This window comes from Amblyomma mixtum, chromosome 2 (assembly GCF_055824585.1).
Source record: "Amblyomma mixtum isolate Tamu chromosome 2, ASM5582458v1, whole genome shotgun sequence".
Classification (NCBI taxonomy): domain Eukaryota; kingdom Metazoa; phylum Arthropoda; class Arachnida; order Ixodida; family Ixodidae; genus Amblyomma; species Amblyomma mixtum.
The window spans coordinates 318,083,126-318,110,577 of record NC_143013.1 but is presented as its reverse complement, the minus strand read 5'-3'; the positions used below and the strand labels follow the sequence as shown (position 1 = coordinate 318,110,577).

General features: G+C 48.6%; 1 protein-coding gene across 2 annotated transcripts in view; it reads right to left on the bottom strand.

The window, feature by feature from the left end:
- Positions 1-971: 971 nt before the first annotated feature.
- LOC149365120 (uncharacterized) overlaps positions 972-27,452 on the bottom strand; it is a 36,798-nt gene continuing 10,317 nt past the window's right edge. The window contains exons 2-6 of one of the 2 annotated variants that reach the window (XM_089575195.1): positions 19,961-20,301; positions 11,071-11,294; positions 8,117-8,397; positions 5,648-5,923; positions 972-2,481 (exon numbers count right to left, since the gene is read on the bottom strand). In XM_089575195.1, coding sequence (XP_089431321.1) covers positions 2,148-2,481; positions 5,648-5,923; positions 8,117-8,397; positions 11,071-11,294; positions 19,961-20,246 — 1,401 coding nt within the window. In that variant the 5' untranslated portion in view covers positions 20,247-20,301 and the 3' untranslated portion in view covers positions 972-2,147. Of the gene's footprint in view, positions 2,482-5,647; positions 5,924-8,116; positions 8,398-11,070; positions 11,295-19,960; positions 22,550-27,452 lie in introns of those variants that run through there. The other variant, XM_089575194.1, reaches the window with a different exon arrangement.

The window sequence follows — 27,452 nt, the reverse complement described above, 5'->3', positions numbered from 1 at the left end:
TGGGTAAAACGTGAAACAGAAACCCATTTCACGGGCATATCTTTACCGCTCGCACACTTGCCGTGCGTAGCTTGATCTGGTACCAACGACCACAAAGGGTAATTGGTTTAAAGCTTAAATTCTCCACTCGCGCTTTAAAAATCTTACTGTTTTCGCGAAGGCAAAATCGAAAGCTCACTGCTTTGTCCACACAAGCAGCATCTAATAAATGTTTTCATCACCACCACCGACCGTACACTATGCGGCCCACTTTTCGAATAATAATTGTAATCTTGCATAGCATAACACCTTTTTTGCATGTGTTCGTGTTTAAAAAACTGGTAGGGGCGATATCAACGTGTCATCGCCACCGAAGCAACAGGTGCACGGGGAAGGAACGAAAATATGCTGGGTTTGTGATTGTTGCTTCGCAGCACTTCTTCACATGACTGCCAACTGCAAAGGTATAAATGGCAGATGTTAATCGCGCAGAAGGTCATGCGCTTTGAGACTCTTTTAACGGTGTTTGTAACAGATGGGCAGATCCTTAAATTCGCAAACCCGTCTTTCCGTCTTTATTTACAGGTCATTCAAAAGAGAAATGTAGAATCAGTGATGAAATGCTTCTGATTTAAGCGCATTGGACAGTAACAGAAAGATGGAATGGTATTGTCTCGAGCGATTCGTTTAAAGGAGAGCGTGTTCGATTGATGTAGTACAGTTTGATGTGGTACAGTTTTATTGTCAGACAAAATTGGGGTTGTTATAGACTGGTGTATAGACAGTAGACTATCTATAGCCTGTAGTCTATAGACCATTTGAAGACGAAAAAAAATTTAGGCAGTTATAGACTTTAGTCTATAGATAGCCTATAGACCGTTTATAGACAAAGGAATATAAAGGCTGTTATAGATATTCACTTCACTTCACTTTATTACCTTAAATGCCTCCAGGATTGGGGGTATTACATAAGGGGTGGGTTACATAGAAAAATCAGATTGAATAAACAAAGAAAAAACGTAAGATACAAATATTCTATAGGTGGCCTATAGACCGTATATACACGAAATTGAATAAACAAAGAAAAAACGTAAGATACAAATATTCTATAGGCGGCCTATAGGCCGTATATACACGAAATCAAATTAAGGTGGTTATAGACTTTAGTCTATAGTCTATCGACTCTCTCTATACGAAAGAAAATTAATGCGGCTCTAGTCTTTAGTTCATAGTTTATAGGTCGTTAATAGACAAAGGAAAATTAAGGCTGTTCCAGACTTTAGTCTATAGATAGTCTATACATTGTCTACAGAAAAAAGAAAATTAAGGCAATCATAGACATTAGTCTTTAATCTATATACAGTCTATAGACAAAAGGAAATTAAGGCGGTTATAGACTTAAGTCTATAGTCTACAGACCGTCTATAGACAAAAGACTAGAAATTATAGACTTTAGTCTATAGGTGCTCTATAGAATCTCTATAGGCAAAAGGAAAAGTTTAAAGGATGGCTATAGAGTCTATAAAAGTCTATAGATCATTTTTATAAGGGAGAAGAGACCTGTGAAATACAGTCGTGTTAGTCAGCATGAGTCACCTGACGGAAGCCGCATGGCCCTATCTAGTAAAAAACGTCATCCGTCTTTCTTCAAAAGCTTGGTTCAAAAGTCGCCAGCTGTGACTGTTTCATTTCCACTACGTTTAAACACACAAATAAGTGGCGTAATAGGGACGGGCACTTGGCTGTACTCCTGTGGCGGCAGTGGCTGCAAACGACGCCACTTGAGTTTCACCTCAGTCAGAAATAGTCTTCAGGAACAACGCTGTCAGGGAAACGCTGAGGCTAAACAGCGCATTTCAGCCTGTCACACTACGCACTTACTTGGAATCGTTCAATCCCAATAACCTAGGCGCACTTTCTTGCGAACATTGCAAGAACATTCGTGGTGATGAAGGAAGTACATGCATAAGTACGAGATGATGATTATTGCTCGAATAATCAGCATAATAGTGCTGATGAAAAGAGAAAGAGGTTAACGGAGCAAAGTTGATATCGTCGCAGCGACACTGTGCTCAAAAGCGATGCAGTTCAGCTCGAAGATTTGTCAGCACGGTGAGAGGCCGGCTGTGGGCTTGGAGCCAAAGGTGGCGTTCTCTTCATCGGTCCCTTTAAATAGATGCGAGAGAGCAGCCCTCGGTTTCCGGCCCCAGGGCGAAGACGACCGCGGCAGTGGAGACCAGGACGACGCAGAACAAGACGGAGTCCCCGTAGCGGGCCGCCGCCAGCGCCCACGGGTCCAAATGAACGAGCACGAAGGCGAGCAGCCACCGGCCCGTCCAGGCTCCCGCCGCGCCCACGGCGCGCACCTGGCCCGGAAGCATCTCGGCCACCAGAAGCGCTGGCACGTGGGCCAGCCCCAGGGAGTAGCTGGCGAGCAGCAGCCCCACTGCGTGCACGCCGGGCCAGTTGGTCTCTTCGGGCGCCGACTCCCGGGACCAGGCGCTGCGGCGCACGTGGGCCAAGGGTCGGCGTAAGCGCCCAGTGTGGTCAAACGAAATACACTCACAGGGTGATTACACTGCATAACACGAGATTCCTAGTAAGGGAGTAATTACTCATTGACGTCCACCCGAGCGCAGCCATACGGCCACAAAGGAAAGCTATACAGCTTTCACAGAAACTTCGTAGTTAAAGAAAAATTCGTCCTGGTCCGGGGTTCGAACCCGAGACCACCGCTACACCGGAGCAGTCGCTCTACCAATTGAGCTAACCGGGACGGCAAGCTTATGGTAGGGCGAGAGCGAATTGATCTATAACTCGAAGTGGGAACAGTGTTGACCAAATATTTAGGGGAATCCCCCAAGGTGGAGTATATTTGTAGTAAGGGAGTAATTACTCATTGACGTCCACCCGAGCGCAGCCATACGGCCACAAAGGAAAGCTATACAGCTTTCACAGAAACTTCGTAGTTAAAGAAAAATTCGTCCTGGTCCGGGGTTCGAACCCGAGACCACCGCTACACCGGAGCAGTCGCTCTACCAATTGAGCTAACCGGGACGGCAAGCTTATGGTAGGGCGAGAGCGAATTGATCTATAACTCGAAGTGGGAACAGTGTTGACCAAATATTTAGGGGAATCCCCCAAGGTGGAGTATATTTGTAGTAAGGGAGTAATTACTCATTGACGTCCACCCGAGCGCAGCCATACGGCCACAAAGGAAAGCTATACAGCTTTCACAGAAACTTCGTAGTTAAAGAAAAATTCGTCCTGGTCCGGGGTTCGAACCCGAGACCACCGCTACACCGGAGCAGTCGCTCTACCAATTGAGCTAACCGGGACGGCAAGCTTATGGTAGGGCGAGAGCGAATTGATCTATAACTCGAAGTGGGAACAGTGTTGACCAAATATTTAGGGGAATCCCCCAAGGTGGAGTATATTTGTAGTAAGGGAGTAATTACTCATTGACGTCCACCCGAGCGCAGCCATACGGCCACAAAGGAAAGCTATACAGCTTTCACAGAAACTTCGTAGTTAAAGAAAAATTCGTCCTGGTCCGGGGTTCGAACCCGAGACCACCGCTACACCGGAGCAGTCGCTCTACCAATTGAGCTAACCGGGACGGCAAGCTTATGGTAGGGCGAGAGCGAATTGATCTATAACTCGAAGTGGGAACAGTGTTGACCAAATATTTAGGGGAATTCCCCAAGGTGGAGTATATTTGTAGTAAGGGAGTAATTACTCATTGACGTCCACCCGAGCGCAGCCATACGGCCACAAAGGAAAGCTATACAGCTTTCACAGAAACTTCGTAGTTAAAGAAAAATTCGTCCTGGTCCGGGGTTCGAACCCGAGACCACCGCTACACCGGAGCAGTCGCTCTACCAATTGAGCTAACCGGGACGGCAAGCTTATGGTAGGGCGAGAGCGAATTGATCTATAACTCGAAGTGGGAACAGTGTTGACCAAATATTTAGGGGAATCCCCCAAGGTGGAGTATATTTGTAGTAAGGGAGTAATTACTCATTGACGTCCACCCGAGCGCAGCCATACGGCCACAAAGGAAAGCTATACAGCTGTATAGCTTTCCTTTGTGGCCGTATGGCTGCGCTCGGGTGGACGTCAATGAGTAATTACTCCCTTACTACAAATATACTCCACCTTGGGGGATTCCCCTAAATATTTGGTCAACACTGTTCCCACTTCGAGTTATAGATCAATTCGCTCTCGCCCTACCATAAGCTTGCCGTCCCGGTTAGCTCAATTGGTAGAGCGACTGCTCCGGTGTAGCGGTGGTCTCGGGTTCGAACCCCGGACCAGGACGAATTTTTCTTTAACTACGAAGTTTCTGTGAAAGCTGTATAGCTTTCCTTTGTGGCCGTATGGCTGCGCTCGGGTGGACGTCAATGAGTAATTACTCCCTTACTACAAATATACTCCACCTTGGGGGATTCCCCTAAATATTTGGTCAACACGAGATTCCGTGACAGCTGTTCGGAGTAGTCAATACGATGACGTTTAATTCATTACTGCAGAGAGTTCTATCCTTTATTGATCCCTGTATATATGCGGCAGAAACATGGAGGCTAACGGATGGGTTCAGCTTAAGTTAAGAACAACGCAACGAGCCATGAAACGAAATATGATAGGTGTAACTTCAAGAGACCAAAAGCGAGCGGAGTGAGTGAGGGAACAAACGTGGGTTAATGACATCTATAGTCGAAATCAAGAGAGTAAAATGGGCTTGGGCAGGGCATGTAATTCGAAGGCTGTAATCTGAAAGTTGATGGCGGATAAGATTAGGAGGTTTCCGGGGATACGGTGGACGCAGCTGGCAAAGGAGAGGGTTAATTGGAGAGACATGGGAGAGGCCTTTCCCTGCAGTGGACGTAGTCAAGATGATGATGATATAGATTGCGGTAGACCTAACTATGCTGTCACTCGTGATGCCATTGTGTTCCAACCACCCAGCCGCAGCGTACTTCGGCCGGTACTTCTGCTACGCCGCCTCTCCCCTTCCCTCGTCGGACACCTTCGTGTTACACCAACACCGCAGAAATTGGAAACGCACCATTAACCGCTGTAGCTGTAGAAACTATCTCGACCTGTCAAAATGAGCGTTTCATGCAGCATTTATTCTGCGACTCCTCTCGGCGCAATAGAGCCAGCTATGCCGTGAGGACACGTGACTGCAATATTACAGTCCATTCTGCTGTTGCATGTTGTAATAGAGAATGCGTTGTTACGAAGACTGTCACGGCAAATTAAAGTTCGAAGATACTACAAAAAAGTCTGCTGTTTCCTTTTTTGACTCAGACTACGTCAAACCTATTTGCAAGATATTTTTTATACAGCGTTTTTTTGCTGCAGCCAGCACCAAGCAGAAAATGGTTGAACAGAAAACGATAAGCTCATATTCTATTCATAAAAAAACGGTGTTTTGTTGTTTCTGCGAAAGCCACCTCCATCGTGTTTCTGCCCTTTCTTATCACTAGCGAACATACGAACACGCTGGGCAGTTCCTGTGCCAGCAACAGTTATCAAGCAGAGGATCCTAATCAGACTTTCGCGTCACAACGTGCACCTGAGAACTGATGGGTGGTCAAGGAAAATAGCATGTTTTGCCCGAAGCTGCTGTATACCAAAGCAGTGCTCAGCGCAGCGTCCGCACCTGAACGCGAGGTGGTCGAGGGGACGCAGCGTGGTGATGCACGCGGCCACCATGATGGCCGACAGGAGCAGCAGGTGGCGCCGTCCCGCGAGCCACGTGACCGAGGCGATGGCTGCCGAGACGACCACGTGACCCAAGAGGAGCCATAGGGCGGCCACGTGCGCCGCTCTCTTGTCAGCCACCAGCGCCTCCATCACCTGGACGGCCCTGACGAGGATGAGCTGGGCGCACGACAGGCACGGCACCAGCTGCACCAGAAGGCCCAGCGCGAGCCGCCTGCAGTTTGTCAGAACAAAGGTGCGATTGGTTTGAGCTTGACCCTTACTAATATGGTCTAAAGACAGTCTATATACTTCTTATAGACTCTGTTGCCTTCCTGCAGATATTTTTTGTCTATTCATATTCAATAGATTGTCTATAGAAAAACGTCTAGTATAAACGTACGGCCATGAATCTATAGATGGTCCATAAAATGTATATTGCATTTGAATTACCTATAGATTGTTCTGTAGTATTTATCTATAGAGAGTCTATAGACTTTATAGACAGATGTCTATGGACAGTCTATAGACTGTCTAAAAAGTTTTTGTAGAGGGACACTGCAAGAGGATGTTGAACTGGGACACTCACACTTTTATTTCGTCGTCTTCTACTTGAGATGCAGTCTAAGAACGAATACGACACGATAGGCACACAGCTACGACATACATGAAGCGCAAAATCAAGTAACTTTAGGCCGTAACTTCATGGTAGCCTCTAAGTCCGGAACATGGTCTAAGTAAGCTGAACGAAAGCGTCAAGCTTCCTGAGGCGCATGCGCAAATATACGCTGGATATAGTAGGTCAGAAACAAAGACACGTGCCATAAATCGGTTTGTATTTCACAGAAAATACGCGTGCATAGTACCGCCTTTAGTGAAAATGTTGCGTGAAGTCGACTATAGCTATACCACGCTAACCTTTAGCGCAACATTAACGCATAGAGACTTAGTAGAGCATGACCATTAAATGCTCTGTAAGAGAGCTAGCAAAACTGCGTATCTTCACTTGAGATGAATGCAGGGAGAAGAACGTGCCACATCGTCATCTCTACACCCACACACGTTCATGCAGACAACACTAAAACTGCTCACCTAAATTGTGTGCTCAGCTTGTTGGTTTGATAGCATTGCTGTAATCAGAAGGCGCAGCACTAGGACAGAGTTAAAAACATCTTGCAATTTTTAGGCAATGCTGAAATTCTTACTGAAGTTGCCACCGAGGCTGCTATCAAGACTCGTCGGTTGTAGGAACGAACTAGCTTTGTAGCTTCGAGATGGCTTGGATGGCGTCCAGTGGATTGAATATTTTGTTATGTACGATTTGCGACCGTGGAAAAGTCAGAATATTGCGCTATTCGATACAAAACGACTTGGACTGTTAATAAAGTGGATTGTTGAGTTAGTTGGTGCATGATCACTTAAAACCAGCAGCAGAGAAGAAACAAACACAAGGAAGAAACACACAGACTGCTCCCGGCTACCGCAAAACGGATAGAACAACATCCTGATCTTAATGGATTTGTATGCGTCAGGTTAATTTATCTCGTATTTTATATTGTTTTTCATGAAGGGAAAAGTGAGCACGTAGTCTCATGTGCTATTTGTAAAGTAAGTGCGCCGCCAGTGACCTGTAGCTCCTGTCGAGCAGTACGGAAAGCAGGGTCCATAGCAAATGGACGGAAAATTTTGCCACGGCCAGGAATAGTCTAACGGACATCCTTGGTACTCAAAAGCCTGTCTGCGCACAGGATGTTGGACGAACACTTGCCACCACTTAGTACGGATAAGACATATTCAATCGAGACATGCCTCATGTGGGGTTCGAACGCGATAGGTTTCCATCTCTAACGCGTCAAAACCGCTTCGACGCAGTTTAAGTTGATAAGCACATCGCTAGACAAGAAATTTGCGGTGCATAATGAAGCGAAAGCCTGTTGTCCGATTATAGAGAGTTTTTAACTTAATTCTCTAGCAGGTTGGTAACATCCCCTGCCTGCGTCAGGCCAAGAACGAAGGATAAACTGTGTACCAGTCCGTTCAACGGAAAGAACGCAGCTCCTTAGCACCCTTGTGGCTTCTTTACAAAAAATATTGTACGCGTCCAATCCACGTTAATCATCACCAGCCCGGACACGTCCGCTGCAGGATGAAGTCTGTAGATGTCCGAGTAGACCTTCCCTGCCTCAGGTGCGGCCACGGATAGTGGCAATTTCCTCCTCTAATCCCCTGTCACTACTTGTCGTCACCTGCTACGTTTTTCTCATGTAGGAGGACAATTTGCCATTCTGACGGACGGTCGCTCATCTGTTCTTCGCATTAAATGTCCAGTCCTTACCAATTTCCTTTCCTTCCTTTCACCTAGGCTATAAGTGGTCTTTGTTCCCTGATCCATCGTGATGTGTTCCTCACGCGGGTTCAGCGAACACACCTGGCGGACGTCGAAGCCGGCACCCTGTCCCACGCCTTCCTGATCTCCACGGGGCCACGCAGCTTGAACTCGGCGGGCACCTCGGCGCCGTAGAGGCGGTAGAGCGCGGCCGAGGCCTCGCGCATCCTGCCGTGGCGCATGAGCCACTGGGGGCTGTCGAGCACTCGGTTCTGCAGGCACATGAGCAGCAGCGGCGGCAGCACGCACAGGCCCGCGTGAACCTCCCACGAGCACCAGTAGCCAAGCACGTAGGACAGCAGGACGCCAGCGCTCCTAGTCACCTGCAATTCATTAATACGCTGCAAAGAGCGCCTACCTCCTCACCAGATATGTGTACCACCTCACCCTTAAGTTCGCACACATCAAAGGCCGATCTGCCAAGGCTACCAGGTATGACGTGAGCGTACAGTTCCAAAGCCCCGCACTGTAAACAAAAATAAACCCAAAAGGGAGTATGAATAGTGGCGGCCGCCCTTTTTACTCCATTTGTGAAAACATTTACTCCATGAGTGTGGAGTAAAAAGGTGGACTGTCCTCCATTTTACTCCCATGAGGAAGTAATGGAGTAAAAAAAGAGGGTTACCTGCATTTACTCCAGTCTTGAAAGGGAGTTAACTGTGCCAAATACTCCACCAGTGCCGAAATAGAGTAAAAAAACACCATTTTGTGCAATCCGCCCCGCCACCTAGCGTCTTGCCTGCTTCTGGTCAGTCGTATGATAATGGCGGTGTGTGAAGACCGCTTGGTTACCATCGTCGCTAAATCTTTGCTCACTTTTGCTCCTGCACGGGCGCCTGCCTGTACAAGATATCGGCTTGCCACCGCTTTCAGCTGCAGTAAGCTGCATAATTGAACTGCTCCTATGAAGCCTCCAGTGCTCTAACCACACCTGACCTTCCTTTGTTAGTGTCTTCGCCCCGTTACAGCCACCGCTTAGGCCTAATTCTCACAGGCTTTTTACAGTGTGGTCGTCGCAGTGTGTTGCAGCAGATTAGTGTTCCATGAACGTGGAACTGTGATAGAACACATTGTTAACGCTGAGCTCTTGATTGAGCTCATGAGGCTACATTTTTCCTCAGTCATATTGAAAAGCCAAGTCCTAATGAAGTGAATATGAAGGCAAACACGGCCATTCCAAACTACCATCAGGGGTGTTTTCAACGTTTCTGCTCTGGTATTTAGTTAAATATAGCGTGGTGCATGACCGTGAAAGCTACCCAGCGACTCCTTTTCAGTTTTCAACTATTGCTTATAATGTTACATCCCTTTATCCACGAACACAGCCAACCAAACGAGCTCGTACAGGAAAAGGAGACAAGCAGACGACTCCCGCCGCCTACGCCGCCGCTGGGCTTGCAGACGGCGAAAAGAATGCGTGACGCGGGGTCACATTAGGGCAGCGCAGTTTCCCAAGTTGGGTTGTCGGCGGCCAGCAGAGCTACTGCCCGTTTCCGCCGCTGTCACTGCCTTAAGAATGAGCCTGAATGAGGATAAATAAACATGACGCCATTTTTGGGCTCCATTTCTGTGGGTAGTAAAAAATTTACTCCCTTATACTCCAAAATAACTCCCTTATATAAGGGAGTAAATAAAAACCACCATACATGTGGAGTAAAAGAACCTCCTTTTGGGTGTGCGTTAGAGCACAAGCCATTTACTCCCTTTTGGGCGTTTTTTTGCTAACAGTGCGCTCTACAGCAGACGTGCACAAAATACAAGTTTGAAGATGCCGACTTGGGCGTTTAAGCTTAGAGGGCCTAGAACCACACCTACGGCGACGGTCTTTACCGCGGACATGTCCCCTGTATAGTTGTTGCTCTGAGAAATGTTTCCAAACCAGAATAGAAACGATGCGCACGGCGAAAAGTTTAGCCACTTTGAGTTGACGGCAGCTCGTTGGCATGTTACTGTAACTATCCCGTAACGCCCTTCTAGTGATTTTCTCTCTTCTTTTTCGAAGCTTTGAACCACTTAAATGCTGTTGGGAGCAATCTACCAGTAATTTTTTTTTGCAATTGGAATAACCCACTGAGACGCTTTTGTCTTCCAGCGTAGGCGAAAACGCCTAATTGTCCAGTCGCCGCTAAACATAACCTGCAACGTCCATGCGTGGACCGTGCAACAATAGGGCTGTTTGAGGTTCATAGTGAACAAATGCCCAGTTGCGAACATTGCAGAAAAACTACCCTTTCGATTTGCATCAAAATCCACAGCCTTTTGCTCAGCCTGGGCTGCCACTGCTTCGTGGGGGAAGCTTCGACCAGACATTGCGTGCTGTATGCCATACTGAGAGCGACTGGAGACTTCATTGCTGTATCGTAAAATACTGCTTGGATCTTATCTTTGAACAATATAATTGCACTCGCTTATTAGTCCAGTTTTAAGAAAGCAAAAGTTGGACCTCTGAGACTAATATCAAGTCTGTGCAAAGATTACGACATATTCGTATTTACCAACCTCCGACTTGCTGACAGCGCGCGCCGCGCGAATGTGCATAACCCCCGTACATGAACCAGCTATAGAAGGCCAACTTTCTTACAAATTCCTAACAGTTTTTTTTTTGTGTTATACAGCGTGTGCCTCAACGCGCTGTCTCGTATGCCGCTTTTTTTTATGCGAAGCATACTAGCCGCAAAACCGATCTGTTCCTTGCTGCGCCGCGCGCGGCCGCGTAGCTACCACTTGACCTACATCGGCGCACCACGTGATATGACGTCACAACAGCTGTGAAAGCTGGGGCTAAACTCGTGCGCTCGCTTGCGGACGCGCAGCCTCCGCCGGCGGTATGCTTCGCATCCTAGGCTTAACCATAAGCTAAGCCAGGCCATTTTTTCTTTCTGTTTTTACTTTTGTTCTAGCCCTCAGGCAGACGTCTAGCTGCATTCGTGTAGCTTCTCGCCTGGGCTCTTCTTTCGCTAGCGGCAAACAAACGCTGCTTCGTGCACTGCGCCAACCTCGACGAGGCCAACGAAGAGAGCCCTGCAGCGAGCGGGGCAAATGTCGGCCACGTGTAGTCCTACGCAGCTGGACAGCGCGCCCAGGAAGACGCCCGCCATGACGCGTGCCATGAACAGCGAATACGTGTTGGTGCAGAAGAGCAGCGTCATCCAGCTGCCCAGGAGGCCGAAGGCGGACAGCAGCAGCGTTGTCCTGTTCCCCACCAAGTCAAGCAGCAGCCCTGATCAATAAAAAAAAAATGGCTGTGGTTTGACCATTGGCCATCCCGAGTAGAGCTGCGGAAGCAACGGCGCGGCAATCGCAGCGGCGCGGCAATTGCAGCGGCGGCAGCATCTTTGATACATATGTATCAGCAGCGCGAACACAACACAGGAAAAAGGAGGAGAAGATTGTACAGAGCGCTGAACTTCCAACTTTTTTCCAAGCATCTCAGGGGGCACTTTGACTGTCCTAAGTGCGTAGAAGCGAAAGCGTTTTTCGCACCACTTTGACTGCCTCTGGGGTACTGGTGACGTCACCACTATATGACGTCACACATAATTAATGACTAATTACTGAGTAATGACAAATTACTAATTAATACCTATGTACTAATTAATTCCTAATTAACTATGCTTAAGCTTCGCCTTTAGCAGTGGAACGCGACAGGAATCGCGCTTAAAACCATTTAGACACACATGATCTGAAAAGAGAGATACTGGCATACATGGAGATAGCAGATAGCAGATAGTATAGGCCCACACGGATCTTCTTGGGGTTTTTGGCGGACTAGTTCGTGCATGAAGTGAAATGAAGGAAACAGCTTAAAAGACAGATGTGACACGACAACACGGACGCTCAACTAACAACTGAGGTTTATTGGTAGACTACTAATGGTATAGGTCACACAAAATAGAATCAAAAGTGCGCCAGTAGGGCTACTACCAGGTGATAAGGAGCATGAGGGCTAACTTTAAGGTGAAAGATGGCGTATGAAAGCGAAGTCAGGAACCTTGAGCAAAGTTAGCAAATATAGTGCGACAGCAAATATGTGGAGTGGGTGCACATATGCGACTGCGGCAGCGGCTTTGCATTACCCAAAACATCGCAATCATAAAGTGATTAAAAAAAACTCGAGAAATAACATCTCTTATAATTCTCCCCACTGAGAGTTTCTAGATTATAATCTGATTATCCTATGCTTGCCAAATTTTCTAACCTCCCCATTCCTTGCAGTTTTCCCTAACTAGGTCTCCCGCGCTTTAGTACCAACTTTTTCAGTTTAACCTGCCGCAGCTTTTAATCAGGAGACAGAGTTTTCACAAACTGCTAGTTATCTCCTCAGCGTAGTTCTGTGAAGCTATATATTGTCACGACCAGAGGAGCCGTGAAGGTAGACGTCGGGGAGAACCCAAGACCGGGAGCCTTCTTTTTAATTATCCAGCCAGCTTCCACGACACAGCACAGAACAGCGCGCCACGAGAGCCCACCGCCGCTTCGTCGTCGTCTTCGACTCAGCGCGGAGGCCGCGCGGCGCGTTAGGCGCGTGGCATTATTCCCCCCCGCGAAAGCAAACATCGTCTCGATGTGGAATGGGATATGTACAGTGAGGGGAGGACTGGGGGTGAGGTGAACTATACAGTGCGCGCTAGATGACATGCAGGGGAGTCAAGTTCACACGTGGGGTAAGGGGAAAAGGTACGAAACAGCGTGAACACAGCGCTCAGTCACGCGAAAAGTACGGCTTTAAGCGCACTACATGCACGATTTCAGGCCGTTGACGCTGAGGGCCGACGACCACAGTTCCATGGGGGACAACTTCGTAGTTGACGCTGTTCAGGCGGCGCAGGACCTTGTACGGGCCAAAATACCTGTTTAAAAGCTTTTCGCACAATCCCTTGCGGCGCACTGGTGTCCACACCCACACGTGGTCGCCCGGCTCGTAGTGCACGTCCCTGTGCCGAAGATTATAGTGTTGGGCATCGGCGCATTGCTGGTCCTTGATGTGCAAGCGGGCCAGCTGACGGGCCTGCTCTGCCTGCTCCACGAAGTGGCCAGCTTCAGGGGGAAGCTCTGCGTCGCCGTACGGCAGCATGGCGTCTAGCATCATGCGGACCTCTCTGCCATACACGAGACGGAACGGGGTGAACTGGGTGGTTTCCTGCGTCGCGGTATTATATGCGAAGGTGACGTACGGCAAGACCTCATCCCAGGTTTTGTGTTCAACGTCGACGTACATCGAGATCATGTCCGCCAATGTTTTGTTGAGCCGTTCCGTTAGACCATTTGTTTGGGGATGATACGCTGTTGTTGGTCGATGAGCAGTATGGCTAAGCGCTAAGATGTCACTTAGGACTCGGGCTGTAAACGCCTTGCCTCGGTCAGTAATGATGGCCGATGGAGCGCCGTGTCTAAGCACGATGTCGTGCATAAAGAAGTGGGCAACTTCGGCGGCAGTACCTCGCGCAAGGGCCTTCGTTTCAGCGTAGCGGGTCAAGTAGTCTGTGGCGACTACGATCCACTTGTGGCCGGAAGACGAGAGAGGAAATGGCCCCAGAAGGCCCATGCCGACTTTGTCGAATGGTATTTGTGGCGGCTCGATGCACTGAAGCAGCCCAGGAGGCTTGAGCGCGGGTTTTGTTCGCCGCTGGCATTGCCGGCATGTCCGGACATAATGCTTGACACTTGAAGTTAGGTTGGGCCAGTAATAGTTCTGCCGGATTCGGGATAAGGTGCGGGTAACTCCAAGGTGGCCGGAAGTCGGTTCATCATGGCAGGCAAGGAGGACTTCATCCCGCAGATCAGACGGTATGACGAGCAGGTAAGTTGTCGGACTTGAAGTAGAGTTTTTTTTATAAAGCACCCCGCTCCGCAGGCAGAACGACGATAGTCCACGAGCTAGGTTTCGTGGTATTTCAGGGCACCCACCTTCGAGATGTTCGATGAGCAGACGGAGCTCGGCGTCGGCACGCTGTCTGGAAACGAGCTCAGATGTGCTGACCGCTCCAAGGAAGCTATCATCGTCGGTGGTGTCTTGCGGAGGAGGTTCGACGGGAGCACGTGACAAGGTATCAGCGTCGGTGTGTTTCCGGCCTGACTTGTAGGTGACGGTGAAATCGAATTCCTGCAGGCGTAATGCCCAACGTGCTAGGCGGCCGCAAGGGTCCTTTAAATTTTTCAGCCAGCACAGCGAGTGGTGGTCGGTGACGATACGAAACGGTCTGCCATAGAGGTATGGGCGGAACTTGGCGGCGGCCCAGACTACCGCTAAACATTCTTTTTCCGTGGTAGAGTAGTTCAACTCAGCACGCGACAGTGCGCGGCTGGCGTAGGCAATTACTTTGTCGACACCGTTTTGCCGCTGAACTAGAACGGCGCCAAGACCGACGTTGCTCGCATCCGTGTGCACCTCCGTGTCGGCATCTTCGTCGAAATGTGCCAGGATGGGCGGTGATTGGAGTAGGCGTCGTAACTCGTCGAAGGCAGTCTGTTGTTCGTTGCCCCAGGAAAATGACGTGTCATCACGGGTTAGGAGCGTCAGAGGGCTGGCGAGCTGGGCGAAGTTTCTAATGAAGCGGCGATAATAGGAGCACAGGCCCAGAAAACGTCGGATAGCTTTTTTGTGGGAGGGGACCGGAAAGGCAGCAACGGCAGCAAGCTTCTCTGGGTCAGCGCGGATTCCGTCAGCACTAATGACGTGCCCGAGGAACTTCAATTCGGTGAACCCAAAGTGGCATTTTTCTGGTTTGAGGGAGAGGTTGGCGGATCGAACGGCTTTGAGGACAGTCCTGAGGCGGTGCAGATGTTCCGTGAACGTTGCGGAAAAAATGATGACATCGTCAAGATAAACAAGACAGGTCTGCCACTTCAAACCGGTGAGAACGGTGTCCAGCATTCTTTGGAACGTGGCAGGAGCACAGCAGAGACCGAATGGGAGGACGCGAAATTCATACAGCCCGTCCGGTGTAATGAAGGCGGTTTTCTCACGGTCCCTCTCATCAACTTCTATCTGCCAATAACCACTTCTGAGGTCGACCGAAGAGAAGTACTTGGCTTGACGAAGTCGGTCGAGTGAGTCTTCGATACGCGGAAGCGGGTACAGCTGCAGCGTCATCCGCGAGGAAGTCCGACAGGCACTCAGGGCACAAGACGCTGCAGCTGTGCCGGCGCCGCAACCGACCCCATACGATCCCGCGTCGTACCCGACTCCTGTCCAGCCAGTCACGTACGCGGACGTCGTGCGCCGCGCGGCCCCATCTCCTGGGCCTTCGCCTTCCACCGCACCATTGGTCGCGGTGCACTCTACCCAGCACCTCCACCAGTGTCACGACCAGAGGAGCCGTGAAGGTAGACGTCGGGGAGAACCCAAGACCGGAAGCCTTCTTTTTAATTATCCAGCCAGCTTCCACGACACAGCACAGAACAGCGCGCCACGAGAGCCCACCGCCGCTTCGTCGTCGTCTTCGACTCAGCGCGGAGGCCGCGCGGCGCGTTAGGCGCGTGGCAATATAAAACTTTTTTCTGATTAGAACCCGCACCTAAGCAATATGAGAAAAAAGAAATAATGGTCGAACTGCGTAGTTAGGCCGAATGCGAATTAGGTGCGTTGGCAGTTCGGTTTTCTCTCCCGTTCCGTTGCTGTGATCCAGTTTTTACGGTTGGCAGCAGTTCGGATAGCGATGACGGGTTAATGCCCATATGTGCGGAATTGGTCATTGTCTACATTCACAGATCCCTAGGAGTCTTCCAACCACTCCTGGCGCAGTGGTGCAGCGGTCAAGTGATGCGCCACAGCCTTTCTATGTCATGGACATGTGTTGGATTGCGACCGAGGCTGCTCTTCCTGAGCAAGCCTCTCATGATTAAAAGAGCTACTGCCTGACACGATGGACAGATATTTATAGTGTATATGCAGATAGACGTACTTGGTTGCTAGAGGTAAAATGCGAAATTGAGAAAAGCTGCATTTAGGTAAACATTTATTGCGAGTCGAAGTTTCGGACAGGCTCTGTCCGAAACGTCGATTCGCAATAAATATTTACCTACACGAAGAGTTGCTCAATATATATATATATATATATATATATATATATATATATATATATATATATATATATATATATATATATATATATAATCTAGTGAAGTATACGCGTCGTTAAAGGGATACTGAGGCGGTTTTCGAATCACCTAATTTTTTAGGGTTTTGAAGTAGTGCCATTGCTGATCACGTCTGTGAAATTATTTTTTCGATTTTGGCTAAAACAGTGGCGCAATCACCAATGAAAAGCGCGATGTTCAAATCTCTGGCGTCCCGCACGAGCGCAGGAGAGGAGAACAGTAGAGAGGCAAATCTCGTCCATGTCGGCCAACGTAACGTGACGTTGAGGAGCCGGGGATTCTTCGGCGCACCCGAGCGAGCTTTCAGCGAACGTTGTTTCTCGTGCTGCATCCGTTGTTCCTCGTACTGCGTGCGTTGTGACGTACAAAGCGTGTCAGCCGACCTTGAGAATCAGATTCAACACGAGGTACTATGGTACTACTCTGCGTTCGAGTCCACGAACAACTACGGCCGAGACTCTTTCGTCTTCCACTATTTTTCGCAAGATCATAGCTCGCAGCGCAAGCGCTCGCTGCTGCGACGAAGAATTCAAGCCGACCAAAGCAAGCCTACTCTGCTCGAAGCACTTTTGTAAGAGCGGCTACATGCAGACCTTGTCCCTAATGTGACCTCTGGAGATTTCTGCCGAAAAGGCGCGGCTGAACCATGACACAGTTCATTCGATTTTCTCGCACAGGAGAGGCGTGTCACCATTCCGAAGAAGCGCCTCCTTTAAAAGTAGAAACATGCTCACTTAGCCCCTGAAGAAACCTTATAGAGGCTCAAGCATGTGTCGCTCTCCTCAGCTTAGGTGTGGCCAGACCACCTGAGACGTGCTCAGCAAGGCTCAGTTAGTGATTTTACACTCGGTTCGACGTGTCCAAGCAAGCAAGCAAGCAAGCAAGCAAGCAAGCAAGCAAGCAAGCAAGCAAGCAAGCAAGCAAGCAAGCAAGCATCGAAGCAAGCAAGCATCGAAGCAAGCAAGCATCGAAGCAAGCAAGCATCGAAGCAAGCAAGCATCGAAGCAAGCAAGCATCGAAGCAAGCAAGCATCGAAGCAAGCAAGCATCGAAGCAAGCAAGCATCGAAGCAAGCAAGCATCGAAGCAAGCAAGCATCGAAGCAAGCAAGCATCGAAGCAAGCAAGCATCGAAGCAAGCAAGCATCGAAGCAAGCAAGCATCGAAGCAAGCAAGCATCGAAGCAAGCAAACATCGAAGCAAGCAGGCATCGAAGCAAGCAAGCATCGAAGCAAGCAAGCATCGAAGCAAGCAAGCATCGAAGCAAGCAAGCATCGAAGCAAGCAAGCATCGAAGCAAGCAAGCATCGAAGCAAGCAAGCATCGAAGCAAGCAAGCATCGAAGCAAGCTAGCATCGAAGCAAGCAAGCATCGAAGCAAGCATCGAAGCAAGCATCGAAGCATCGAAGCATCGAAGCTCTTCATATGTGGCATCTCGTTTAATCGTAGCTAAGCGATTAAAAACGAAAGCATTCAACGTTCTGATTTCGGATGCAAATTTATGAGAGAAATGGATGCCAACAGTTTTTGCAAAAGCACACCCCAACCTTAATCGGTTTCTTCATCAAGTTGTGGCAGCGGGCAGTTGCAGATAGCTTGGCTTTTAAACACACATATAGTTGGCCACTACTTCGCTGAACCTGAACTGCAAATCTAGGAAAGGCGAACGTTTCCGAGGCAGCGATTAATACAGTATTTTCTGGCTTCTGCTGAACACGCCGCGAGTGAAGCAGCAGCCTTGTGCGCCTATTTAGCTTCGTTTCCAGTGCACAATGATTGCGTCACTATCCTGTGGTCACATGCCTCGCAGTGCTGGCCACTGCGCTTCGATAATTTTGACATCAACTTTGTGCTGCTTCATCGTTTCCTTGAAATACTTTCTTGCCCCAACCTACAATGCCGGGTACTGAGAACAGGATTTTTTGTACATAGTGCTTAGGGCCTTTTCTTTAGGATGACGCTCTACCGGGCGAGCCAGGAGGCGTCCGGTGGTGGTAATTGACTTGAGTATTGTTCGCACCCCTTCCTTTCCAAGAATACGAGCCGAGGTTGTGCTGGCACCTTTTACGCATGGTCTGCATCGCGTCTTTGACGCTGGCGTATGCTTGTGCTAGGCGCACAATTTTTTGCTCGCGTCTTTTTGCTTTCAGGTGATACGTGGAATGAACAAACTGTAGTATACTTTTCTTTGGAGGTAGGTAAAAAAAATAGTCGCCGTATTCGCTTTTACAACGCCACGGAAAGCTGCGATCTGCACTCAACGTAGCGCCGGATCCGCATCGGCAGCTTCTCCGGTCCTCAAAGGGTCGTCACGACCTCTCTTGACCAATCACGGGCGGCGGCGCGCCGCGCGGCGTGCCCCGCGGCACAGGCCGCATATTTCGGCTAAAAAAGGCAATTCGCTTGTTTTTGTGTTATTTGGATACGATATTCCAGTATACAGCATGAAAAACTATAGGACGCTGCTGCCAGCCTGATTTTCAAAAAAGTGCTTCCGTCTCCCTTTAAAGGAAACATTTATTTGACTCGAAATTTTGATCGGAAGACCGGTCTTTTTCATGTCTTTTTGGAAAAAGATCGGTCTCCGGATCGAAACGCCGAGTCAAATAAATATGTTTACTTTAACGCAGGGGTTCTCAAACTGGGTTCCGCGGAACACAGGGGTTCCGCGGGCTGTCTTGTGTTCCGCGAGAACCCTCACCGGCCCTGACCCGGCAGCTGATATGAGACTGGCTCTGAGTGCTACTGAGCCACGCTTTGACTTGCTCTTAAAAGGGAAGCAGTACCACCCATCACATTAGTATTTGTATTAATCTGTGCAATAAACATTTAGCCATTGCAACTCTCTCTTTGCAAAAATGCACTCGACAACATTGCTGGTATGTGAAAGCGGGGGGGGGGGGGGGGGTCCCTGGAACTTATTGAAGGCTTTTGGGGTTCCTCCAAGCAAAAAAGTTTGAGAACCCCTGCTTTAACGAAGCGTATACTTCGCGATATACTCCTTTAAGCGGTCAAGTGCTTCATGGTCTCGCAATCTCTCTCTCTCTCTCCTCTCTCTGTGCGTGCGTGCGATGTGTGTGTGTGTGTGTGTGTGTGTGTGCGTGTGCGTGTGCGTGCGTGCGTGCGTGTGTGTGTGTGTGTGTGTGCGTGCGTGTGTGTGTGTGTGTGTGTGTGTGTGTGTGTGTGTGTGTGTGTGTGTGTCATAAGCCGTTGACTTACAAGAAACATGACAACCGTTGCAAAAATTCCTTTGGATAATTGCCGCCGCCGTGGCTCAGTGGTTATGGTGCTCGGCTGCTGACCCAAAAGACGCGGGTTCGATCCCGGCCACGGCGGCTGGAATTTGTTTGGAGGAGAAATTCTAGAGGCCCGTGTACTGTGCGATGTCGGTGCACGTTGAAGAACCCCAGGTGGTCGAAATTTCCGGAGCCCTCCACTACGGCGTCTCTCATAGCCTTAGTCGCTTTGGGACGTTAAACCCCATAAACCAAACCAAACCATCCTTTGGATAATCTATAGACTTTCCATATACCTGTCAATAAAGTCCAGGGCAGTCTAGAGACAATATATAGGTTTATGGCCACACACATTTAGTTGCTTTCTGTCTATATACGGCCTATGACTATAAATAGACGAAAAGGAAATACCTATAGGAGGCAACAGTGTATAAAAGAAGCCTATAGAAAGTATATTGACCAGTTTTATAACAGCCGCGTACAGCTCGTATCCTTTGCGTGTCTCGGGTGTAGCTGTCCTGATTTGTGCTGTAATCAGCTTCCTTCACACCGACCTGAAACGAGGGAGCTGGGCGCAGCCACGAGCAGCAGCAAGTCGGCGAACCAGCGGTTGTCGGGCGGCCGCCGCTCCAGCGTGTACCAGGGCTCGCGCTCGATGGAGGCCGCGGCAGTGGACGCGTAGCCCAGCGTGGTGCCGGCGGCGCACGATGCCAGGCACGCGACGAGCATGCAGCTGGTCACGTGGCCGCCACCCGAGAGTCCGGCCGACAGCTCGCTCGGCGTGGCCGGTGTGCCGCCCCGCGCTACGGGCTTCCATTTGCGCAGTGCCTCCATGGCCATCTGCTCATGTGACAGGCCCGATGACACATCTTCCGCCGCCGGCTGGGCCGAAGATCTGCACATGCGGGATCAACTGGGTCACAAGAATCCCTGCTACACTGCGCTCATTAGCTTGCTCCTGGGTGTCTCTCGATCACCAGCATCCTTCGTGACACAGATAAGCGTCCAAATAACGTGCCTCTAAAGAGTAAATCATAAAACACTCAACTAATAACACAAAAGGCGACAAAAAATTGAAGCCATTGAGCAATGCTACTGACATTTTGCAGCTCACACGGAGTGAAGTTCCCGACGCTGTGCGTGTTTAGCGTGTCTGTGCTCGCGATACCTTGGGTCCTCTTCTCTGTCCTCTGCAAGAGCAGGGATGAAGAGGGCAACAGTACACTCGTAGCCACTTAGCGGGGTAGGGGGAGCTGGAGAGTGTAGGGCCAACCTTTGTCCCATCCGTGAACGTAGACGCCATGTCGCCAACGCTCCCAACGATATGTAGGTTTCAGTTGAGGCAGTATTCGGGCCGCTATTCTTCGGAACGGCCGCTTTTCAGTTCTCCCAAATCATATCACTACCCTGCGGTTCGCCCAGTCCACCCCTTGCGTCGATTTAGCCCCGTGATTATCAGTGACTACGGTGCTTGAAGTGCTTGGAAAAGGGCTGGTTCAGATACATCGTGTCCGTTGATGCAGGCCTCGAGGTCCGAACGGAAAATTTCTCGGGTAACGCATTTAGCGTGCCGGTACAGTGCTCGAGATCTGTACTCATTAATGATAGGCCTTACTTGACACTATCCAATACCTGACATCATAAATGAGTAAAATAAATTAGTTTTTCCGCCGCGCAGTACAGCAGATCTGCCAGAACATTATTATGGAAAGCCTCAACTGTGGTATCGAGGAGTAAAAAAGCGAACGTACATTTGGGTTGTCTCCTTTTGAGCCACAATTGCTGTAGAGCAGAAGATTCGGCCAGTCATCAAGGTGCGTGCCTTCTCCTTTTGAGAAAAATTCCACGTGCAGGTTACTTCTTTTTCTCTCATTACTTTCATCCGGGCAACAATATCACATGCAATGCTGTTTCGTTTGAAAGGAATGAAATCATTATAAAAAATAGCTATGTTTTAACTGCTGGTGAACCTGGTTAGAGAGCGGAAGCTGTTTTGTATCGGGCCACTAGACACGGCTTGGCGTCTGTAAGGTTGAGTGCGTTCGGGACAACTTCGCTACTCGCTTAATTGGAACATCTGTAATTTACATGATCATAATTAAATTATTCATAAACGTCTAAGGCCATAACTAGAAGATACGTTTCTAAGACATCTGTGAATTCACTAGGCGCGCGCCATTTGCTTGACCAACACCGTACATTGCGTGTTGGTGTTGCAGTGGATGCCGCATGGCGGCGCTACGGCTTCACGCCATGCATGAAGGGAATACACCGGAAGCCCACTTCGCTACTCTCTAAATTGGGATATCTAATTTACATGCTCATAATTAAATTATTCATGCACATCGGTACACATTTCGAAGATGCATTTCTTAGACATCTGTGCATTCACTAGACCACTAGACGCGCCTTAATTCACTTCCAAGAGTCGAACAGTCGTGGCGGAGCGTGTAATACGAGCCCACAATACCCCTGCACGTTCCCACCTCCGCAAAAATCAAAAGTATTGCAGGCACACACACAGACATCTAGATAGAGGAGCCAGCTAGGCGGCTCTCCAAGGGAGCATACACGCCCCGCTCCAAAGCGTACTGCTCACGAAACAAGCATTTCCACGCTGGTATCTAAAACACTGCGCTGGTATCTAAAGATGCGCTTGTATCAAAACACTGCAGCTTGTGTGAAAATTTTTTTTTGTCCTTAGTTGAGATGGAATCAGAGAACGCACGCTTAAAATAAAACCCCTGCCAGTCACCACATAGATCCAGTATCTATTGCAGAACTTGCTCATGATAACACCATCTACAAAGGCAGTGTCCTGGAATATTCGCATATGAAAACCAAACTGGTGGGCAGGTAGACGTTAAATGTTGTGGAAATATAAAAGTCTCTGGTATTAGTCTGAAATATAACATTCGTAGAAAACAACAATTATTAAAGAAACCAGTGGCTTATCGGGTGGAAAGAGACTTGTGCGAGGCCCCAGTGCGTTGGTCTCGTCCATTTCATGACATCACAGAGAAGTTCATGCACACCGGCTGCCACTCCTGCCGCCACCCATCGACCGTCCCGTGACACGATGTACCCGCGAGAGAGAGTACTGCGCGGCGGAACCTCGCCACCTGAGCCGACGTCTGGTAGAGGACGCCACTGCTACCCCGACACCTGAGTGTGTAGTAGCGATGGCTGGCCACCATAGAAGAGTTGCTCCACAGGCTTCGAGAGGAGTCATCAGAGGCTAGCGAAGCGGGCTTCAGTGGACCTGCAATCTCCTGGACTTTCCCAGGGTCGCATTTCCCCTTCACACGCGCTAAGAATGGCACGGTGGTGAACAGATAGCAGATTGAAGGGCCCCAACGGCGGACACCACCACTCGGCTCCAGTACAACATCGCGTGGAGCTGGCCACGCTGTCTTTCTGCCGAACATCGAGATGTGGGGATAAAATACGATGTTGTTAGGCGATGCAAGCGGCGACTCTTCCAGCCGCGCCAGCCTCCTCAGGTATGTCTGGCGTCGGTTCACAGGATAAGGAAGGATAAAGGTGAGCGTCAAGTTTCTCAAGCGCAGTTCCTGGGCGACTTCCCGGCGTGCGTTCAAAATTGTTTCATCGTCATGCTTCCAGTCACGGCCCCACCAGAAAGCGATTCCTTGAAATCCACCACGTTTTGCAGCGGATAAGGCATCCAAGAAGAACCTTGTGGCATCCTTGCGGCTATCGTTCGTGCCATTTCTGAGACCGATGCCATCGACTTGCACTCCGAGGAGAGGTTTAGGCTGCCGATCATCGTTGCAAGCAGTTTGGAATCTACGAAAGCCGTCGAGGCTGCAGCTGGAATTGGTGTAAGTGGTTGCATGAGATACCAGCTTACTGTTAACGGTGTAGAGGCAAAACAACTCCACGTCGCAGCAATAAGACAACGGTATGTTCAGCCTGCTGTCGGTGGTAATTAAATGGGTCCTGTCTTGTACTATACCACCGATCTGCTGGTTGTTCTCTAACGCGTCAACGCTCTCATACCCCGTGTGGTTTAGGCGTATCTGTTTATCTTTCCGTAACGAGTCTTTGATGTAGCTAAACGGAGGCACAGTGAAAGTCTCGGTCCGAACTTTCGCTCGAGGGAAGAAGGGCCTTACCGCTATGCGGATGTCGGACAACTCGTCACTTTCTTCGGACTCAGCCGTCTCCGGGACGTCGCTTCTGGCTATGTAGCCCCACAGCCAGTACGTGACCATGAGGAAAAAAATGAAAAGCAGTATAGCCATGCCCACCAGGAATGGGATGGTGCGCCAGAAACCCTTGTTTTCAAAGCGTTTCGGCAGGAACGCGCTCCACGACACGCGGCGCCGCCTCCTGTCGTGATCCCCGTGCATTCGCTTTTCCGGAGTGACCAGGATGGAGTTTTCGTTGTATGGTTCGTCTGGATAGACCTCGATCGAAGATGCCGCGTAGATGGCTTGCAAGCGGGGATCCCCTGAAGGTGGCGGCATCAGACCGGAGAAGAAGAACTGCTGGTAACGGGGGTCCCAGTAAGGCGCCACGGCTTCGTCGTCAAGGCACCCTGTTACTGTCATCCTCGACGCCATCGTCCTGCTCCTCTCGTCGAAGGGAACGTATCTAGTTCTGCTGGATGACCATGTACGTTCCATGACCGGATCTCTAGCCGTAGAACACTAACGATGTGAACAATCTGCCCTTCTTCTTCTTCTTACTCGACAACGGCAGTCATTCGGGCGGCGAGCTTAACGCAGTTGGCTTCCTCTTTTTATATCAGCGTAAGTACTATCGTTAGTAAAAGTTTACGGGACTTGGTTATGCGGAAAATTTATTCCGGCGCAGACACGTAAGCCAATTGCCTGAAATTTGTGAAGATTCTGGGGCCTACCTACTGCTTCCTCTAGGAACAATATCAGCCAACTGGGTAGCGAGGGGAAGCTACAATACACGTTTTTCCAAGAAATCGCGTCCTGCAAAACTTTTGCTGCTGACAGTAGATATCGAAAAAGGGAGGATTACTCTTGCAGTCTTCTCACTACCGGCTAAATATAAAGAAAGGTGTACAAGTGAGTAGCATTTGCTGCACCAGTGCATTAGATTAATCAGCACATAAGGACAAAAGAGAAGTAGAAGAAAGACGAAGTGGATGACGTCGTACTTCTACTTCTCCTTTGTCCTTTTGCGCTGGTTCATTAAAGATCGTGTACAACTGAGAAACGCTGTGGTCTTCATTGGGGAATATTCGTAAGGGCAGCGACTAACTTAGTGGAAACAAAGCAGATGAGGCAGTGGGTTACTGAGCCTGATATCTTCTGAACTGTGTCACCGGGCATCAATGTTAAAAAAAAATAATGCTTCCTGACTGTCAGCTTTTAGCTGCAGCCCTCACATTACCGGAGTATGCCACTGTCACACTGTAACGTCTGTTACCCAGTAGGTGTACGCAGAAGAGACAGTCTAGAGAGTTGGCTACTCTATAGGGTCATCAGTCCAGGGGAGTTCAACTCGCATAATGTTGTCTGGAGTAACTACTGTGGCTTATGTGGTCGCCTGTAGTCGGCATGGATGTCGGCAAATGATATGCTGCTGTGATCGGGCCGTAATCTTCATGCGCAGAAATTTGCGATCATTCATCGATTTATCCCTGGCAGCAGGAAGGAAAGGTACAGAGGCATGGTCCGCAGCTGACTGTGGTACATCTTGTGAACACTTCTCAATTAGATTCACCATCTTGGTGAGCCCATTCCGGGATAACAATTCTGCTCAAAACTAGCGAATCATGCAACCTACGAATCTTCTTTACACTCCTCCCTTAATTGCACTTCGTCTTTTGTGCTGTGTTGGGTTTAGTGGCTCGTAATCAACTAAGGCTATGATGCGCCAAGATGGAGATATGGAGGAATTGTTTTGTGTAGACTTTTATAAAAACTTGTAGAATAACGGTGATTAAAGCGTTTTCTTACTACCTAGTGATGATAAAAAAAATTTAGCAATGGCTAATGGTGCAATCTTTAAAGAAAGTGGGATAACCTCTGCAACTATCCTTAGATGAGCAAGGAGGTCGAGGGTTCCAAGAAATCAAATAATGATTCCAGCCTTTTTCTCAGAAGTGAGAAAGTGGCTGAGGTGTGGTTAAGAAAGCGTTTGTTGCCATAAATTGACTGCGATTTATCAGATCTACACTTTGTCCAAAACACCTGCTCTTGTTGAAAACTTTAAAACATATGAGAAGTCAACGAGGGCGTCATCCCCTAGGAGCAGTGTTGGGTGGAATGGTGTGTGTTCATTGCAAAATACAGCAAAATATTTTTTCCTCAGTGTTTCCAGCTTTGTGTACGAAACTAGAATATAATTTACTGTTAGTTCATCTTTATATTGTTCACATAGTGGCTTGTCTTGTTTTGTCAATATGAAGTTATGCGTGATGTGTGTGTGTCCTGTACGAATACGCCAGATAATAGACGCTTTTATCATAACGGTTATGTTTACCGGTTTACCGGATGCCGGCTGCGCACACGCAGCGGCACCACCTCACCCCAACAATGCCACTGTGCATGCGCAGGACGGGTCCGGGAAACCGGTATACGTCTCCGGTAGTACGTCTCCGGTTTGCTAAAAACGTCTAATCACTCCTTTGAAACGTCCCTGGGGGTACAAGACTTCCATTCATCTAAAACTGTCTTTACCAAGCGTAGTTTACTATTTGTCGGTTTTTCCAAGCGGACTGCAATTTTTTCCCTTAATTCACTATGTACTAAGTTCATTCAATCTTTAAAAGGCATATTTACTTTTTCGTTTGCTTTTCATGAGCTTGAGCAGCGCATAAGTCTGCTGTCTTATATCTTTTTATTCTCACAGGAATTGTGACCCAGCAGAGTTTTATGTTTTGTCCTGAGTTGCGGCTGTCGTTATGTTGTGTGTGATGTTACCAAGTGGCGGAGTGATGGCATTTCTAGAGTGAATAGCTTTCAGTACGCTTAGTGAGTCTGTGTAAATGATGCGGTTCGTGAGGCTCCCGTTTACTATATTTGTTTATACTGCTACGCAGATTGCTTAACATTCGGCACTGAAGATGAATGCACACCGTGGAAGTCGTACTGTTTGCTCCCAAGTCTGTCATGTCACTGCCCTTCCAACGTAAACATCCGCTTTCGAACTATCAGTATAATTATCTGCGAAGACACTATCTTTGCTCGTGTGCAAGGAATTCTTATATGATATGTTGTTGTGGAGTTTGTCTTTTGCGGAACTGTGCAAGATTGGGATCGCATATTGCATGAAAATAATACCATGCAGGTAGTGGATCTCGTCTTTGTGCAAGTGCAGGCAATTTCTCCAGTACGTCGAGATCCTGGCACATCTCTTCAAATTCCAAAAGCAGTGGCCTGCTAGATTGACGTTTGTTGTTGAATATTATTCTGGGAGGACATTTCGTTACAAGTGGATAGCAGATGTGTTTTGGTAGTGACCTTATTTTAAGGACGTGCACAAGTCAGAGCGGTTCTCTTTATTTCAAGAGGGGGTTCATTTGTTTCTACATAGAGGCTGACTATGTCAGATGTTCTATATGCGCCACTCCAGAGGCGTTGGCCTGAGTTATGAACTGGATCCATATTATTTTAGGTGTGGCGGTCTTGCTGCTCCATACCCAATACATCCATAATCTAAGAATGAACTTACCACAAAGCGCTAAATGTGCAGGACGCATGATCTAGGTATCAGACCCCCGACGCTTCTTGCGAGCACTGACTATGTTGAGAGATTGTGGAACTCTTTTTTAGGCGTGTTTATGTGTGATAGCATTGTGAGTTTTTTGCCGTTTGTTATGCCTAAAAATTTATGTTCTTGTTTTAATGGAAGTATAATTTAATTTATCTGCAAGGTAGGATCTCTCTGCCATGCACTTTTGAACGAGAAAAGAACCGCTTCTGTTTTCTGTGGGGTGAACTTAAACCCATTTCTGTGTGCCGAAACCGCAAATCTTTTTAAAGTCAGTTTTATCTGTCGCTCGCAGGTTGTTAGGCTGGAGAATGTGCATTCTATTTAAAG